Source organism: Oncorhynchus tshawytscha, linkage group LG08 (assembly GCF_018296145.1).
Source record: "Oncorhynchus tshawytscha isolate Ot180627B linkage group LG08, Otsh_v2.0, whole genome shotgun sequence".
In the NCBI taxonomy this organism is placed as follows: domain Eukaryota; kingdom Metazoa; phylum Chordata; class Actinopteri; order Salmoniformes; family Salmonidae; genus Oncorhynchus; species Oncorhynchus tshawytscha.
This window is the reverse complement of record NC_056436.1, coordinates 63572227-63591463: the sequence shown is the minus strand read 5'-3', so window position 1 is coordinate 63591463 and position 19237 is coordinate 63572227. Positions and strand designations below refer to the sequence as shown.

At 44.6% G+C, this 19237-nt stretch overlaps 1 protein-coding gene across 19 annotated transcripts in view; it reads right to left on the bottom strand.

Moving 5' to 3' along the window:
- Positions 1–19237, bottom strand: part of LOC112242181 (protocadherin gamma-C5-like) — a 238377-nt gene that overhangs the window by 56747 nt on the left and 162393 nt on the right. The window contains exon 2 of one of the 19 annotated variants that reach the window (XM_042325796.1): positions 13221–14542. The exons of 13 other annotated variants lie outside the window; for them this stretch is intronic. In XM_042325796.1, the coding sequence (XP_042181730.1) occupies positions 13221–14542 (1322 nt within the window). 5 more of the 19 variants (XM_042325790.1, XM_042325791.1, XM_042325794.1 and 2 more) reach the window with 5 other exon arrangements.

The following is a 19237-nucleotide window of genomic DNA, read 5'->3' as shown; positions in this document are numbered from 1 at the left end:
AACTCCCCTTAGCAGAATATTTGAGTGTGTGCAGGAGTGTGAGAGAGAGGATAAAGTCACTAACAAATATTCCAGACATCCCTGATATCTAATCAAGGATCTTAATGGGGCAGGGGGAGCAGAGGAATCATATATGTGAGAATCAGAACTTCTAACCCCACTTTCCAGAAGGCTAGATAAGAAGCAAGCATGCACACACGAACACACACATGCACAGCACACACACGCACACAGCTCAATGCATCCTGATCACTATACACTGCAACCATGCTCAAATACTGCTCAAAGTCCAATGTTAATCTTCAGACAGAGCAACACACTGTAGAGAAACAGCTGCTCACCAGATGACTGGGCCAGTGAGGAAGGAAGTACAGTATTAACAACAGCTGTGGGAAAGCAGTTTCTTCCCATATCAATGTGGACAGTCACAAGGTCTAGAAACTACAGGGCCTCGGCTCAGGGTGGGATCCAAAATGGCTGCCAAGCCAGGGGACTGCTAAATTCTCCTCCAGAGGACTACAGCCTTGACATATGTCAGCAAACCACTGTTCTACAGTTCAAAGGTCATCCAAGTGGGGATCTGAACCAGAAGCGAGAAGTCATATCCAAGGGTCACCCACACACCATCCACATCTATACACTGGACTGGGCCATTCAGGGCTAGACCGAGGGGTGTATGGGTCGGTGGGGTCTGACCCCCACAGAGACACAGTGAGTTCAAGGGTTTCTGGTCCATAGTAAAAGCCTTCCTCGCTGACAAGCCTGAGAACCAGGGTTTAGTGGTTAAAAAGTGGTTTAAAATGGGTAAAACGGACACAGATGTGGGGTGATAATGATGATAGACTGTTTCCAGAGGGACAGAGGTTTCCTCCATAAAACCTCAAGCGTTTTTGTGTCATGTCAGATGTTTATGAGGCATGTGCTACTCATCTACACAGAAACATTCAACACAAACACATACAAATCAAACAGCCTGCTGTCTATGCCAGGGCCACACTCTCCATCTACAGACACCGACTGAAACTACACCACCTCTAGCATTAGATACTATGTCCCCCCATACAATAAAGCCAGCATCATGACCATCTTACTAAGAATTTAACAACATTGACATACAATAGGATCACCACGTTGTGAAAAAGAGTGTGACCATCACCTATTTTATGAGGTAACCTTTCAGTTGAGGGGACACACTCTTTTCACGCCACTTCGATACAAAGTGATTTTTGTGGCAGGTTAGGAGAGCATTTTCGCTATCCCTAACCCCTTTCCTAATCTTAACCTCAGTCTCCTAACCTGCTATGTTAATTCTCCTAACCTGCTACGAAAAAGTCCCTTCGGTATCGAAGTGCCATTGAAAAGAGTGTTTCTAATCGGTTGGCCTGGTGACTTGCTGTGTGTGGCAGTGGCCTGGTGTGTGGGATTAGTATTATGGGCTGCATGTGAGAGACATATGGAGGGCATTTCCTCCCTGTGTGTGTGTTACCCAGTACACATGGAGGCCTGTGGGCCATGGAGCTCTAATGACCCTTTTATGATGTCTGTGGTGAGGGAGGAGAAAGAGGGATCGAGGAGCTCTCCTCAGTGATACAAACAACATGTCACGATACTAGCATCATATAGAGGAATCTAGCACAGTTTACTCATCTGTCTCTCACTCTCCTTTCAACAAAGTAGTTTACTCATCTGTCTCTCTCCTTTCAACACAGTAGTTTACTCATCTGTCTCTCTCCTTTCAACACAGTAGTTTACTCATCTTTCTCTCTGTCTCTCTCCTTTCAACACAGTAGTTCACTCATCTGTCTCTCTCCTTTCAACACAGTAGTTTACTCATCTGTCTCTCTGTCTCTCTCCTTTCAACACAGTAGTTTACTCATCTGTCTCTCTGTCTCTCTCTCCTTTCAACACAGTAGTTTACTCATCTGTCTCTCTTTCTCTCTCTCGTTTCAACACAGTAGTTTACTCATCTGTCTCTCTCCTTTCAACACAGTAGTTTACTCATCTGTCTCTGTCTCTCTCGTTTCAACACAGTAGTTTACTCATCTGTCCCTCTGTCTCTCTCTCGTTTCAACACAGTAGTTTACTCATCTGTCCCTCTGTCTCTCTCTCGTTTCAGCACAGTAGTTTACTCATCTGTCCCTCTGTCTCTCTCTCGTTTCAACACAGTAGTCTACTAAACTTTCTCTCTCTGTATCTTTATCACTCTGTCTCTCCTTTCAGCACAAAAACAGTTTGCTCTTATATTTTAAGCTGGATGTCATATACTGTCATTTTCTTTCTCCCTCCCTCTACTTTTCCCTGCATCTATTTTTCGCTGCATCTATCTTCCCTGTTTCTATCTTTCCCTGTATCGAGCCCTGCCTCATTTATATCCACACTCAATTATTTATAGTTGTTTATCCATCCCTTTCTACCTTAGAGGTGATGAGGAGCCTATTTCTCTGCAAACACTGCAGCTTGTGGTGCAAAATGGCTGCCGTGCATCACTAACGCAGTGTTGCTGCGCATGAACGGTGGATGAGGCCAGCTACAACACATCTCTTCCCCTCCCCCACACCATCCCTCTCTCTGGCTCCCTGCTACTGCCTCTCCCCATCCTCATCCTTCTCTCCAACACATTTCCCACCTCTTTCAGTCCGATTCCTCTCTACCACTCCTCAATCTCCTCTCCTCTCTCTCTCTCATCTCTTGCTCTCTGTATGTACATGGTTCAAAGTCAGGAACATACAGTAACAGCAGCGTGAGAGAGACAGGAATTTAGGTTGGTGTTAAAAATAGTGCAGTGTGTGTGTGAGAGAGAGAGAAAAAACCCTCTGCAGGCCCTAGTCCAATCCAGTCCAGTCTCGTCTCATCTCGTCCAGCCCAGTCCAGTCCAGCCCAGTCCAGCCCAGCCCAGTCCCGTCTAGTCCAGCCCAGTCTCGTCTAGTCCTGCCCAGACCAGCCCAGCCCAGTCCCGTCTAGTCCAGCCCAGTCTCGTCTAGTCCTGCCCAGTCCAGCCCAGCCTCGTCTAGTCCAGCCCAGCCCAGTCTCGTCTAGTCCAGCCCAGTCCCGTCTAGTCCAGCCCAGTCCCCCTAGTCCAGCCCAGCCCAGTCCCAGTCTAGTCTAGTCCAGTCCAGTCTCATCTAGTCCAGCCCAGTCTCATCTAGTCCAGCCCAGTCCAGCCCAGTCTCATCTAGTCCAGCCCATTCCAGTCCAGCCCAGTCTCGTCTAGTCCAGTCCAGTCCAGCCCAGCCCAGTCTCGTCTATTCCAGTCCAGTTCCGTCTAGTCCAGCCCAGTACCGTCTCGTCCAGCCTCGTCTAGCCCAGCCCAGCCCAGTCCAACCCAGTCCAGCCCAGTCTCGTTCAGCCCAGTCCAGTCTTGTCTAGCCCAGCCCAGCCCAGCCCAGTCCAACCCAGTCCAGCCCAGTCTCGTCCAGCCCAGTCCAACCCAGTCCAGCCCAGTCTCGTCCAGCCCAGCCCAGCCCAGTCCAACCCAGCCCAGTCCAGTCTCGTCTAGCCCAGCCCAGTCCAACCCAGTCCAGCCCAGTCTCGTCCAGCCCAGTCCAACCCAGTCCAGCCCAGCCCAGTCCAACCCAGCCCAGTCCAGTCCCAGCCCAGCCCAGCCCTTCCTTTGTGTTTCTCTATAGCCTTCAGCAGCACTGCTCTCTTTGTCCCTGAATGCATTCCATAAGATGATTTCATACAGGTTCGCTGCTGTGTTTCACAGGGCAGTCTTTGGCAACACTACAACCTATATGAATTACATAGGCATTATTCCAGAATGAGTCATTCGGAATATGATTGCCTGATGACAGGTACATAGCATGTACCACTGCTAAAGCCAAGACAAAGAAGGTGAGTGTCAAATTGGTAAGTATTTGCTATGTAAGGCCTAATTACTTGTTCTAGATTGTTACAATGTAATTATATAGGTTACAGTCGATAATGCATGCTTACCTGATTGTCTGAATCATCAATGATCAGTTTGTCTCTCTGTGCTTGGGGGAGTGTATGTGTTCCGTCCAGACTAATGATGCTCTGACTGTAAGGTCTGACGTATTTCATATCACTCTTTCTGGAGTCAGTCGTTCCACACATATCGTAATTATACACCTGTCTCAGAGTTCCTGTGCCTCCCACGTCTGCGTAAAGGGGCGGGTAACAGGGAATAACTGGGAGATTCCCATTGGATTTATAAAACATTTGCTCCCGTCTCCATCTGTAGCATTTCACTGACAGTATGGCTATGATGGATACGATAAAGAGAAAGGAGACAACAGCTAAAGCCAAGACTAAGTAAAAAGTCAGGTTGTCATTGTACTCCTTGTCGTGCGTAAAGTCAGTGAACTCCGAGAGCACTTCAGGGAAGCTGTCCGCCACCGCCACGTTAACATTGACTGTAGCTGAACGAGAGGGCTGCCCGTTGTCCTCCACTACAACAGTGAGCCTTTGTTTCACAACATCTTTATCCGTGACTTGGCGTATAGTTCTTATTTCTCCATTCTGTAAGCCCACTTCAAACAGCGCCCTGTCTGTCGCTTTCTGCAGTTTATACGAGAGCCAGGCATTCTGTCCAGAGTCCACATCAACAGCCACCACTTTAGTGACAAGATAGCCCACATCTGCTGAACGAGGCACCATTTCAGCCACCAGAGAGCTGCTAGTCTGTACTGGGTACAGAACCTGCGGCGCGTTATCGTTCTGGTCCTGAATCATTATTTTCACAGTCACATTGCTACTGAGAGGAGGGGAGCCTCCATCTTGCGCTTTTACGCGAATTTGGAACTCTTTTATTTGCTCATAGTCGAAAGAACGCACAGCAAAAATCTCCCCACTCTCTGCATTTACTGAAATGAACGCAGACGCCGACACTCCATTCACTTGATTATCGCCAAGCAAATATGAAATACGCGCGTTGTTGCCAAAGTCTTTGTCGCTGGCCTTGACTGAAAATATTGACATTCCAGGTAAGTTATTCTCAATAACGCAAGCGGTGTATGATTGTCGTGTAAACAGGGGGGCGTTGTCATTCACATCGGATATTTTCAGTGTTACTGTCTTATTCGTGGAAAAAGATGGCGACCCTTCATCTGTGGCTGTTATTGTTATGTCATATTCAGACACAGTTTCACGGTCCAAAGCCTGGTCTGACACTAAACTGTAGAAATTGGAAGAGGATGACTTTATGCGGAAAGGTAAATCTGGACTAATAGAACACTTCACCTGACCGTTTTTACCTGAGTCTGAATCTTTGATATTGAGCATGGCTATGACGGTCTCCGGGGCAGAGTCCTCGGGAATAGGGTTGGAGAATGAAATTATGCTAATCACGGGTGCATTGTCGTTCACGTCAGTAATTTCAATAAGCACTTTACTAGTATCTGTTAACCCACCGTTGTCTGTCGCCTCTACATCTAGTTCATAATGCCTACATTGTTCGAAATCTAACAGACCACTTATGGTAATCTCACCAGTATGGGCGACTATATTGAATAGAACTGAAGCACCCTCTGTATTTTGAGAAAAGGAATACATCACCTCTCCATTTGTTTCCTGGTCTGCATCAGTGGCGCTCACTGTCAAGACAATCGTTCCCTTTGACGCATTTTCTGCCACGACCACCCTATACAGTGACTGGCCAAATACAGGGGCATTGTCGTTTGCATCTAAGACAATAACATTGATTTTGACAGAGCCAGATTTCTGGGGGGTCCCGCCATCATAAGCAGTTAATATTAGTTTATGCTCTTCCTGTTTTTCTCTATCAAGTGCGCTCTGCAGAACCATTTCCACGTATTTCGTTCCATCAGAGCGAGATAGGGGTTTCAATTGAAAATGATCCGTAGGATTTAGTTGGTATGTTTGGAGAGTATTTAGAGCCACATCGGGATCTTTTGCACCGTCGAGTGAAAAGCGAGTCCCAGGAGCCGCAGATTCACTTATTTGGAAATTCATTTCCTTTTTAGCAAAAGCAGGGGCATTGTCGTTAATATCTAATATTTCCACATCAATTCGATAGAGCTCCATCGGATTTTCAACGATGATCTGAAAATGCAGAGAGCAGGGAGATACTTGGCCGCACAGCTCCTCTCTGTCTATCCTTTCTTTCACCACAAGCGTTCCTTTATCAACATTCAGACCGATGCACTCACTGCTGTCCTCAGTAAAGATCCGCGCTCGACCAGAATTCAACTTTTTTACATCCAAACCCAGATCCTGTACAATATTCCCCACGAGTGAGCCCTTCGCCATCTCCTCCGGGATGGAATAACGGACCTGGGCGCGCGCTACCCTTGCACCACAGAGACAGACAAACAGCATGACCCATGTATTCCATGTCCATATCCGCGAGCTGGTCCGCCCTGCGCCATGACAACAAAGATCGTCCATCTTCAGACTACTCAGCCTGAGAGAAAAAAACAATACAAAAACGAATGGCTCCACAATAATGAATAGTGCGTCACCAACACGTCCCAACGATTGTGTGGGCTCTTTTAGGAGACTAGTTCTGATTATACAGAAGTTGAGTCCTCTGCGCAGCTTGTGACGCAAAGAAGAGAGGGAGGGTCTACTATCTGAGACGTATATATACTGACACTAACCAACAGCGGCCCTTAGAGCCCTGAATAGATATTGCACAGATGTCTGCACAAATATTAGGCTGCCATAAATTGTCGATGTTTGAGATTCTATTTATGAGGCAGAAATGAAATGATCAGATGTGAAATGTCCAAACCACTACAAACGTCAAAAACCCAATACCATGCGTTTTGTTTGATACTGTCTTGTTTTAATAGGCTAAGAAAATTCGGATGAAATGGTAACAGCACATGAAATGTATAACCTTGCTTTGAAATCGAACGAGATTTATAACCCAAACTACAGCTCTTGACAACGAAAACCTATATGCTGATGATGTAGCCACTGTTCTCACCTGGTTTTCCCCATCGTCATTGATCCGTTTGTCCCTCTGCGCGTGGGGGAGTGTCTGTGTTCCGTCCAGACTAATGATGCTCTGACTGTCAGGTCTGACGTATTTCCTATCACTCTTTCTGGAGTCAGTCGTTCCACACACATCGTAATTATACACCTGTCTCAGAGTTCCTGTGCCTCCCACGTCTGCGTAAAGGGGCGGGTAATACGGAATAACTGGGAGATTCCCATTGGATTTGTAAAACATTTGCTCGCGTCTCCATCTGTAGCATTTCACTGACATTATGGCTATGATGGATACGATAAAGAGAAAGGAGACTACAGATAAAGCCAAGACTAAGTAAAAAGTCAGGTTGTCATTGTACTCCTTGTCGTGCGTAAAGTCAGTGAACTCCGAGAGCACTTCAGGGAAGCTGTCCGCCACCGCCACGTTAACATTGACTGTAGCTGAACGAGAGGGCTGCCCGTTGTCCTCCACTACAACAGTGAGCCTTTGTTTCACAGCATCTTTATCAGTGACTTGGCGTATAGTTCTTATTTCTCCATTCTGTAAGCCCACTTCAAACAGCGCCCTGTCTGTCGCTTTCTGCAGTTTATACGAGAGCCAGGCATTCTGTCCAGAGTCCACATCAACAGCCACCACTTTAGTGACAAGAAATCCCACATCTGCTGAACGAGGCACCATTTCAGCCACCAGAGAGCTGCTAGTCTGGACTGGATACAGAACCTGAGGAGTGTTGTCATTCTGGTCCTGGATCATTATGTTCACAGTCACATTGCTACTGAGTGGAGGAGAGCCTCCATCCTGCGCTTTTACACGGAACTGGAAATCCTTGATCTGCTCGTAGTCAAAAGAGCGCACTGAATGGATGACTCCACTATCAGCACTAACGGACACATATGAGGCGACGGGCACTCCGTTAACCGATGAGTCCTCCAGTATGTAAGAAACACGGGCATTCTGGTTCCAGTCAGCGTCTCTGGCTTTCACTGTGAATATAGAGATGCCCGGTGTGTTGTTTTCTATAATGTAGGCCTCATATGAGCTCCTCTCAAAGACAGGCGCATTGTCATTCACATCTGATATATGTAAGGTGAGAGTGACGCTGCTGGAGAGCGAGGGCACTCCCTCATCAGAGCACGTCACAGTGATGTTATACTCAGAGGCTCTCTCTCGGTTCAAGTCACTGTCAGTTACTAGACTATAGAAGCCAGTGGATGTAGATTTAATGGTAAAGGGCATATTTTGCGTTAAAACACAATTCACCACTCCGTTATTATCAGAGTCTGGGTCGTGGACGCTCATTACAGCTATGACTGTCTGAGAAGGGGAATTTTCTGGTATCGATTTAGAAGTGGACATCATATCAATCAAAGGGCTGTTGTCGTTGACGTCCACAATGTCGACAACTAATTTACTGGAATCAGAAAGACCTCCTTTATCTTTTGCTTCTACATCAATCTGATAATGTTTATCGCTTTCATAGTCGACTTTGCCCATCAAACGCACTTCGCCATTACTCTCGTCTATTTCGAATAGGTCCAAAATACCAATTTTGCTGCTTGATATAGAATATGTGACTAAACCATTTGATCCATGATCTATGTCGGTGGCTCTAACTGTAGTTAATAAAGTACCCTTCTGTGAGTTCTCTACAACACTCGCCGTATATACTGCCTGCGTAAAAACCGGAGCATTGTCGTTTGCATCCAACACATTGACATGAATCTGCACTGTTCCAGACATCTGAGGGTCTCCTCCATCGAGGGCAGTTAACACTAAAGACATCTGCTCCTGTTTCTCTCGATCTAAAGGCTTCTGTAAAACCATCTCTACCTTTTTGCTACCATCAGTTTGACCATGTAATTTTAGACTGAAATTATCAGTTGGATTAAGGGAGTAGCTTTGGAGTCCATTTGCTCCTATATCAGAATCAAAAGCTCTCTCCAGCACAAATTTAGCTCCAGTCACAGCTGACTCACTTATTTCGAATTTCATTGAATCTTTTTGGAAAACAGGCGCATTATCATTGATATCAATAATCTCAATTGTGACGCGATAAAATTCTATTGGATTCTCCAGAATAATTTGAAAATGCAGCGCGCAAGGCGTTGTCTGTCTGCATAGCGCTTCACGGTCTATTATCTCTTTGATAAGAAGAACTCCCCTGTCTTTATCCAACTCGATGTATTCTGCGCTATTTCCAACGTGTATTCGAGCTTTACCTGATTTCAATCGTTTGATATCTAAACCCAAATCCTGCGCTATGTTACCAACTAAAGAGCCTTTCGCCATTTCCTCGGGAATGGAGTAACTGACCTGCCCGTGTACTGAACTGAGAGAGAGGACCGAGATAAACAACAGTACTTGCCGTGTCATTGTTCTGCCCGAAATTTCCCCCTGCGCCATGACACAACAAACACCATAGAATCCGTTCAGTAATTTGCTAAATTCCTTCAAATTTATATCCAGAAAATGAATAAAAAATTATGTCAATAATCCGTACCCACCGAACAAAGGAATCGCAGCTCTGTGTCTCGGTGCTTAGTGTTCTCTGTAACCCGGAACGTGCGCTCTGCATGCTGCTCTTTCTCTCTCTAATATATCGACATGATGGGGGAGGTACTGCTGCAAATCCGCTCTAAAACTGCAACACACTGACCAACAGCGTCCCTCTGAGTTCAATATACTGAACAACAGATACTTAAAAAATAAACACATTCCAACATATTTGGGAAGGTTTACGTTTCCAAAGGAAAAATATTAGCTCTACCATGCTATACACAACATAAGATATATCAACACATTTAGGACAATTGTAAACGTAGATGCCACAGGATGTTGACAAGTAATCTCAAACAAGACGCACGTTGCCTTTACATAGCCTACATTACGACAGAACACACATTTCTAAAATCCGACGTTTGGTAGTGTGCTTTCCATACAAATACTGATATAGACTTATGAATGTATTTATTTTTGCAAAAAGTCATCATGATCTTGACAACGATGATTCACCCTTCGTTCCGTTACAGGTCCTCTGTGAAAAAGCCTGAATTGACCAAATTGGAAAAATGTGTCTAATTTCTGAACATGGAAAGTTTCCAAATTTAAAGACTCGATGTTACACAGTTAAATGCACTACCCATACAAATATATTTTTTAGAAGAAAATTAATGATTCAACTATGACAAACCTCTAGGGGGGAGTCTGATTCATCCAGGAAGTTATTTTCACTCTGCATCCGCTGCATCGTCCCTGTAGAACTGGGGTCCATTATCAGTACGTTCTGACTACAGGGTCTGACGAACTTACAGTCACTCTTTCTGGAGTCAGTCGTCCTGCACACCTCGTAATTGTACACGTGCTGTAGAGTTCCTGTCCCCAAAGTGTCTGCGTAACGCGGTGGATAATACGGAATAACCGGGAGATTGGAATGATAGAGGACGCGAGACTGTCTCCATCTGTATATTTTCACTGATATAATAACCACTAAACATGTGATGAACAGAAATGAGACTACAGCCAAAGCCAAGACTAAGTAAAACGTCAGGTTGTCATTGTACTCCTTGTCGTGCGTAAAGTCAGTGAACTCCGAGAGCACTTCAGGGAAGCTGTCCGCCACCGCCACGTTAACATTGACTGTAGCTGAACGAGAGGGCTGCCCGTTGTCCTCCACTACAACAGTGAGCCTTTGTTTCACAACATCTTTATCAGTGACTTGGCGAATAGTTCTTATTTCTCCATTCTGTAAGCCCACTTCAAACAGCGCCCTGTCTGTCGCTTTATGCAGTTTATACGAGAGCCAGGCATTCTGTCCAGAGTCCACATCAACAGCCACCACTTTAGTGACAAGATAGCCCACTTCTGCTGAACGAGGCACCATTTCAGCCACCAGAGAGCTGATAGTCTGGACTGGATACAGAACCTGAGGCGCGTTGTCATTCTGGTCCTGGATCATTATTTTCACAGTCGCATTGCTACTGAGTGGAGGAGAGCCTCCATCCTGCGCTTTTACGCGGAACTGGAAATCCTTGATCTGCTCGTAGTCAAAAGAGCGCACTGCATGGACGACTCCACTGTCAGCACTAACGGACACATATGATGAGACAGGCACTCCGTTAACCGAGGAGTCCTCCAGTATATAAGAAACACGGGCATTCTGGTTCCAGTCAGCGTCTCTGGCTTTCACTGTGAATATAGAGAGGCCCGGTGTGTTGTTTTCTATAATGTAGGCCTCATATGAGCTCCTCTCAAAGACAGGCGCGTTGTCATTCACATCTGATATCTGTAAGGTGAGAGTGACGCTGCTGGAGAGCGAGGGCACTCCCTCATCAGAGCACGTCACACTGATGTTATATTCAGACGCTCTCTCTCGGTCCAAGCCACTATCAGTTACTAGACTATAGAATCCATTAGATGTAGATGTAATGGTGAAAGGGATGTTCTCATTTATGCCACAGTTAACTTTACCATTACTCTCAGAATCAGGGTCGTTTACGCTCATCATAGCTATTACCCTGTTAGGACGGGAATCCTCTGGTATTATACCGGATTTGGAAATCAAATTGATTAGAGGACTATTGTCATTTACGTCACTGACATCAATTATTATTTTACTTGAGTCCGAGAGACCACCATTATCTATGGCTTCTATATCAATCTGATAACTTCTGAATTTTTCATAATCAACTTGTCCATCTAATATCAAATGACCATCTTCATTTATGTGGAATAACGTTGAAAGACGGTTCATGCTATTTGCAATCACGTAAGACACTTCTCCATTTGTGCCTTTATCTGCATCAGACGCACTAACTGTCGTGACAAACGTTCCTTTTTGTGAATTCTCACTTATTGTTGCCTTATACACTGGTTTGGTAAAAACGGGCGCATTGTCGTTTGCATCCAGCACTGTGACGTGTATCTGCATTGTCCCTGATAGCAGAGGCTCCCCTCCATCCAGAGCAGTCAACAACAGAGACATATGCTCCTGTTTCTCTCGGTCTAGAGGTTTCTGTAAAACCATCTCAACCTTTTTACTCCCATCTGCCTGACTATGCAATTTCAAAACAAAATGATCAGCGTGTTTCAGTGAGTAGCTTTGGAGGCCATTTAAACCAATGTCTGGATCCACTGCTCTCTCTAACATAAATTTCGATCCAGTCACAGCTGACTCGCTGATTTCCAAACGTCGCTCAGTCTTTTGAAAAGTGGGAGCGTTGTCGTTTATATCTGTAATCTCTACAGTTACCGGGTATAATTCCATCGGGTTTTCTAAAGTAATTTGGAAATGCAGTGCACAAGGCGTCGTCTGTTCACAAAGCGCTTCACGGTCTATTCTGTCTTTGATGAGGAGAACTCCCCTTTCTTTATTCAGCTCGATGTATTCTGCGCTGTCTCCAGTATAAATACGAGCTTTACCTGATTTCAGTCTTTTTATATCTAAACCCAGATCCTGCGCTATGTTACCGACTAAAGAGCCTTTCGCCATTTCCTCGGGAATGGAGTAACTGACCTGCCCGTGTACTGAACTGAGAGAGAGGACCGAGATAAACAACAGTACTTGCCGTGTCATTGTTTTGTCCGACATTTTCTCTGGGATGTAAAACACCTTACGTTATAATCCGTTAAGAAATCAGTAATATTCCATTTGTTTCAGTGCCCAAAATCCAGAACAAAAGAAGCTCAGCTCGGTGTCTCGGTGCTTAGTGTTCTCTGTAACCCGGACTGTGCGCTCTGCGTGCGGCTCTTTCTCTCTCTAATATATCGACATGATGGGGGAGGTACTGCTGCAAAACTGCTCCAAAACTGCAACACACTGACCAACAGCGGCCCTCTGAGTTCATACGTGTAAACTACACACATAATATTGAAAACACTTGTGCTCTCCAACCATGCGTAAAACCTAAGCATATCCAAACCCCAATATCTTGCAGTAAAACACACTATATGCAAGGTATGATAACAATGACGATTTTCCTTCATAAATGAGCTGTGAAGAACAACACATCAACTGATGGTTATTTGGCTTACAGTATATAGCTGATGGTTACAATTGGGCCATTACGCATGGTGTGAAATCACAAATCAGTTAGAGGTAAAGGCCATAGGAAACACCTTTCAGAAATTCAAGAGTGAAGCCAACCTTTCAGTGTTGGACAAAAGAAAACATAGGCAACACTTGCAAAATAACTATAGTTAACGTTAAAATAAGAATAAGGTAGTATCAGAATAAGGTCATGACACCAAAAACGGTGACGTCATAATTATTCTGAGGGTATGAGAGACGATGTTTCATGCTCACCTGACTGTCTGAATCGTCATTGATCAGCGTGTCCCTCTGCGCGTGGGGGAGTGTCTGTGTTCCGTCCAGATTAATGATGCTCTGACTGTCAGGTCTGACGTATTTCATATCACTCTTTCTGGAGTCAGTCGTTCCACACACATCGTAATTATACACCTGTCTCAGAGTCCCTGTGCCTCCTACGTCTGCGTAAAGGGGCGGGTAGTATGGAATAACTGGGAGATTCCCATTAGATTTGAAAAACATTTGCTCGCGTCTCCATCTGTAGCATTTCACTGACAGTATGGCAATGATGGATACGATAAAGAGAAAGGAGACTACAGCTAAAGCCAAGACTAAGTAAAAAGTCAGGTTGTCATTGTACTGCTTGTCGTGCGTATAGTCAGTGAACTCCGAGAGCACTTCAGGGAAGCTGTCCGCCACCGCCACGTTAACATTGACTGTAGCTGAACGAGAGGGCTGCCCGTTGTCCTCCACTACAACAGTGAGCCTTTGTTTCACAGCATCTTTATCATTGACTTGGCGTATAGTTCTTATTTCTCCATTCTGTAAGCCCACTTCAAACAGCGCCCTGTCTGTCGCTTTCTGCAGTTTATACGAGAGCCAGGCATTCTGTCCAGAGTCCACATCAACAGCCACCACTTTAGTGACAAGATAGCCCACATCTGCTGAACGAGGCACCATTTCAGCCACCAGAGAGCTGCTCGTCTGGACTGGATACAGAACCTGAGGCGTGTTGTCATTCTGGTCCTGGATCATTATTTTCACAGTCACATTGCTACTGAGTGGAGGAGAGCCTCCATCCTGCGCTTTTACGCGGAACTGGAAATCCTTGATCTGCTCGTAGTCAAAAGAGCGCACTGACTGTACGACTCCACTATCAGCACTAACGGACACATATGAGGAGACGGGCACTCCGTTAACCGAGGACTCCTCCAGTATGTAAGAAACACGGGCATTCTGGTTCCAGTCAGCGTCTCTGGCTTTCACTGTGAATATAGAGAGGCCCGGTGTGTTGTTTTCTATAATGTAGGCCTCATATGAGCTCCTCTCAAAGACAGGCGCGTTGTCATTCACATCTGATATCTGTAAGGTGAGAGTGACGCTGCTGGAGAGCGAGGGCAGTCCCTCGTCAGAGCACGTCACACTGATGTTATACTCAGACGCTCTCTCTCGGTCCAAGTCACTGTCTGTTACTACAGTAAAGAAATTATTCGATGTTGATTTCATTAAAAATGGGATGTTTTCGTCAATAGAGCACTGCACTCTGCCATTATCACCAGAATCTGGGTCTTGAATATTCATCATAGTTACGACAGTACCTGCTTTAGCATCTTCGGAGATCACGTTTGATTTAGACATAATGTTAATATTAGGCGTATTATCATTGGTGTCAACTACTTCAACTATGACTTTGCATGAATCTGTAAGGCCTCCGTCATCACTTGCCCGCAGGCTGATTTGAAAACGTCGTGTCTTTTCGTAATCAACATTTCCTATCAATCTAATCTCGCCACTGTCCTCATCAACGTCAAACATTTCTCTGACATCATCTAAAGTGTTTCGAACTGAATAGGTTACTTTGCTGTTTGATCCATGATCGGCATCTGATGCACTCACTGAAGTTACAAGTGTTCCTTTTGGGGAATGCTCAGTAACGGTAGCTTTATATGTATGCTGCGTAAAAACGGGTGGATTGTCATTGGCGTCTAGTACTGTGATGAGTATCTGCATTGTTCCTGATAGCCGAGGCTCTCCTCCATCTGCTGCTGTTAATATCAGAGATATTTGTTCCACTCTTTCACGATCTAGAGGTTTCTTTAAAACCATCTCTACATTTTTATTGCCATCGGCTTGATTATGCAATTCAAGAGCAAAATTATCGGTTGGTTTCAACGTGTAGCTTTGTAGGCCATTGATACCGACGTCCTGATCCATTGCTCCGTCTAATATAAATTTTGCTCCAATGACTGCAGACTCGCTTATTTTAAATTGTACGTCACTCTTTTCAAATGATGGAATATTATCGTTAACATCCGTTATTTCAACAGTTATGGTGTAAAATTCCATCGGGTTCTCTAGAATAATCTGAAAATGTAGTGCACAAGGCGTCGTCTGTCCGCAGAGTGATTCACGGTCTATTCTGTCTTTGATGAGGAGAACTCCCCTTTCTTTATTCAGCTCGATGTATTCTGCGCTGTCTCCAGTATAAATACGAGCTTTACCTGATTTCAGTCTTTTGATATCTAAACCCAAATCCTGCGCTATGTTACCGACTAAAGAGCCTTTCGCCATTTCCTCGGGAATGGAGTAACTGACCTGCCCGTGTACTGAACTGAGAGAGAGGACCGAGATAAACAACAGTACTTGCCGTGTCATTGTTCTGTCCGACATTTTCCCTTCAACATGAAGCATCAAACACAATATAATCAGTTATGATAATAGTATATTTCCTTCAGGTGTAAACCGAAAAAATAACAAAATGTTCTACTAATAATCCGTATCTCCAGAACAAAAGAATCTCAGCTCGGTGTCTCGGTGCTTAGTGTTCTCTGTAACCCGGACTGTGCGCTCTGCGTGCGGCTCTTTCTCTCTCTCATGTACGGAGATGATGGGGGAGGTACTGCTGCAAATGTGCTCTAATACTGCAACACACTGACCAACAGCGTCCCTCTGAGTTAAATTCACTGAACTACAGAATACGAAAAATAATACAAGATATTTGGGCTGGTTTAAATCTGCATGGGATCAAATGCAGCACTATCATTCTATATCAACACATATCGGCCTAAGTATTAATGACCATGTAAACCAACATGACAGTAAGATGTCGATGAATTGAAACTATGCTAATATAGGAAACTACAAGCTTCCCATTGAAATACAGCCTCTTTCCGCTGTCCATGACCATGGTGCTGAAATTGTCACATATCAGCTGAATGAAGAGCATGTCTGACCATTAAATCTTGCAGGTATATATTGGATTTCAAACAGGTAAAATCACGCGATGGATAAACAACAGAAAATCGTATTTTTTAGGGAAAAGATATTGATTCAAATATTACAGACCTCTAGTGGGGAGTCTGGTTCATCCAGGATGTTATTTTCACTCTGCATCCGCTGCATCGTCCCTGTAGAACTGGGGTCCATTATCAGTACGTTCTGACTACAGGGTCTGACGAACTTACAGTCACTCTTTCTGGAGTCAGTCGTCCTGCACACCTCGTAATTGTACACGTGCTGTAGAGTTCCTGTCCCCAAAGTGTCTGCGTAACGCGGTGGATAATACGGAATAACCGGGAGATTGGAATGATAGAGGACGCGAGACTGTCTCCATCTGTATATTTTCACTGATGTAATAACCGCTAAACATGTGAAAAACAGAAATGAGACTACAGCCAAAGCCAAGACTAAGTAAAAAGTCAGGTTGTCATTGTACTCCTTGTCGTGCGTAAAGTCAGTGAACTCCGAGAGCACTTCAGGGAAGCTGTCCGCCACCGCCACGTTAACATTGACTGTAGCTGAACGAGAGGGCTGCCCGTTGTCCTCCACTACAACAGTGAGCCTTTGTTTCACAGCATCTTTATCAGTGACTTGGCGTATAGTTCTTATTTCTCCATTCTGTAAGCCCACTTCAAACAGCGCCCTGTCTGTCGCTTTCTGCAGTTTATACGAGAGCCAGGCATTCTGTCCAGAGTCCACATCAACAGCCACCACTTTAGTGACAAGATAGCCCACATCTGCTGAACGAGGCACCATTTCAGCCACCAGAGAGCTGCTCGTCTGGACTGGATACAGAACCTGAGGCGCGTTGTCATTCTGGTCCTGGATCATTATTTTCACAGTCACATTGCTACTGAGAGGAGGAGAGCCTCCATCCTGCGCTTTTACGCGGAACTGGAAATCCTTGATCTGCTCGTAGTCAAAAGAGCGCGCTGAATGGACGACTCCACTATCAGCACTAACGGACACATATGAGGAGACTGGCACTCCGTTAACCGAGGAGTCCTCCAGTATGTAAGAAACACGGGCATTCTGGTTCCAGTCAGCGTCTCTGGCTTTCACTGTGAATATAGAGAGGCCCGGTGTGTTGTTTTCTATAATATAGGCCTCATATGAGCTCCTCTCAAAGACAGGCGCGTTGTCATTCACATCTGATATCTGTAAGGTGAGAGTGACGCTGCTGGAGAGCGAGGGCAGTCCCTCATCAGAGCACGTCACAGTGATGTTATACTCGGAGGCTCTCTCTCGATCCAAGTCACTGTCAGTTACTAAACTAAAGAAATTATTCGACGAGGATTTCATCGCAAATGGAATGTTTTCATTGATGGAACATTGGACTTTCCCATTTTCACCAGAGTCTGGGTCTTGCACATTGATCATCGTTAAGACTGTATCGATTTTGGCATCTTCGGAGATCACGTTTGATTTAGACATAATGTTAATATTAGGCTTATTATCATTGGTGTCAACTACTTCAACTACCACTTTGCATGAATCTGTAAGTCCTCCGTCATCACTTGCCCTTAAATTGATCTGAAAATTCCGTGTCTTTTCATAATCAATATTTCCAATCAATCTAATCTCACCGTTGTCCTCGTTTACTTCAATAAGTCCACGAACATAATCTAACGTGTTTGTAATTGAATACGTAATTTTACCGTTTGAGCCATGATCTGCATCTGATGCGCTGACTGAAGATATAACTGTACCTTTTGGGTCATTCTCAGTTACAGTTGCTTTGTAAAACTCCTGAGTAAAAATTGGCGCATTATCATTGGCGTCTAGTACGGTGATGAGTATCTGCATGGTCCCTGACATACGCGGCTCGCCACCATCCACAGCTGTCAACACTAAAGTTACATCCTCATTCTTCTCTCGATCTAGAGGTTTCTGCAAAACCATCTCAACCTTCTTATTCCCATCTGCTTGATTAACCAATTTCAGAGCGAAATTATCAGTTGGTTTCAACGTATAGCTTTGGAGGCCATTGATACCGACGTCAAGATCTATTGCTCTCTCTAACACGAATTTTGCTCCATTGACTGCAGACTCACTGATTTTGAATTTGATTTCGTTTTTTTCAAAGGTTGGAGGGTTATCATTAATATCTGTAATTTCAACCGTAATACTATAAAATTCCATCGGGTTCTCTAGAATAATCTGAAAATGTAAAGCGCAAGGCGTCGTCTGTTCACAAAGCGCTTCACGGTCTATTCTGTCTTTGATGAGGAGAACTCCCCTTTCTTTATTCAGCTCGATGTACTCTGCGCTGTCTCCAGTATAAATACGAGCTTTACCTGATTTCAGTCTTTTTATATCTAAACCCAAATCCTGCGCTATGTTACCAACTAAAGAGCCTTTCGCCATTTCCTCAGGAATGGAGTAACTGACCTGCCCGTGTACTGAACTGAGAGAGAGGACCGAGATAAACAACAGTACTTGCCGTGTCATTGTTCTGTCAGGCATTTTCCCTTCAACATGAAACAAGGACATTATAATCCGTAAAGAAGTCTGTGATATTCTATTCCTTTGAAGTTAAAAAAAATCCAAGTAAAATTACTCAACAATCCGTAGCTCTGTCTCTGGTACAAAATAACATCAGCTCCGTGTCTCCGTGCTTAGTGTTCTCTGTAACCCAGACAATGCGCTCTGCATGCGGCTCTTTCTCTCTCTCTCCAATATATCGAGGTTATGGGGGAGGTACTGCTGTAAATCCGCAACACACTGACCAACAGCGTCCCTCAGAGTTCAATCTACTGAACAACAGATACACTTTTAAAAAAGGAAACAATGTCCAATATACAATATATTGGAATGTGTGAATCTTCATGGAATAAATCACAGTGCTATAACGCTTTAGCCATCTCATGTAACAACACGTCAGGGGCAATGTATTAAGGAGAATTGTAAATCAAGGTGCCAGAAATATGTGGACAACAAATGTCATACAAAACACACCTTGCATGAAGCTGTAGGCTACATCTTGACAGAAAGCAAGTTTCAGTAGTCTAAAA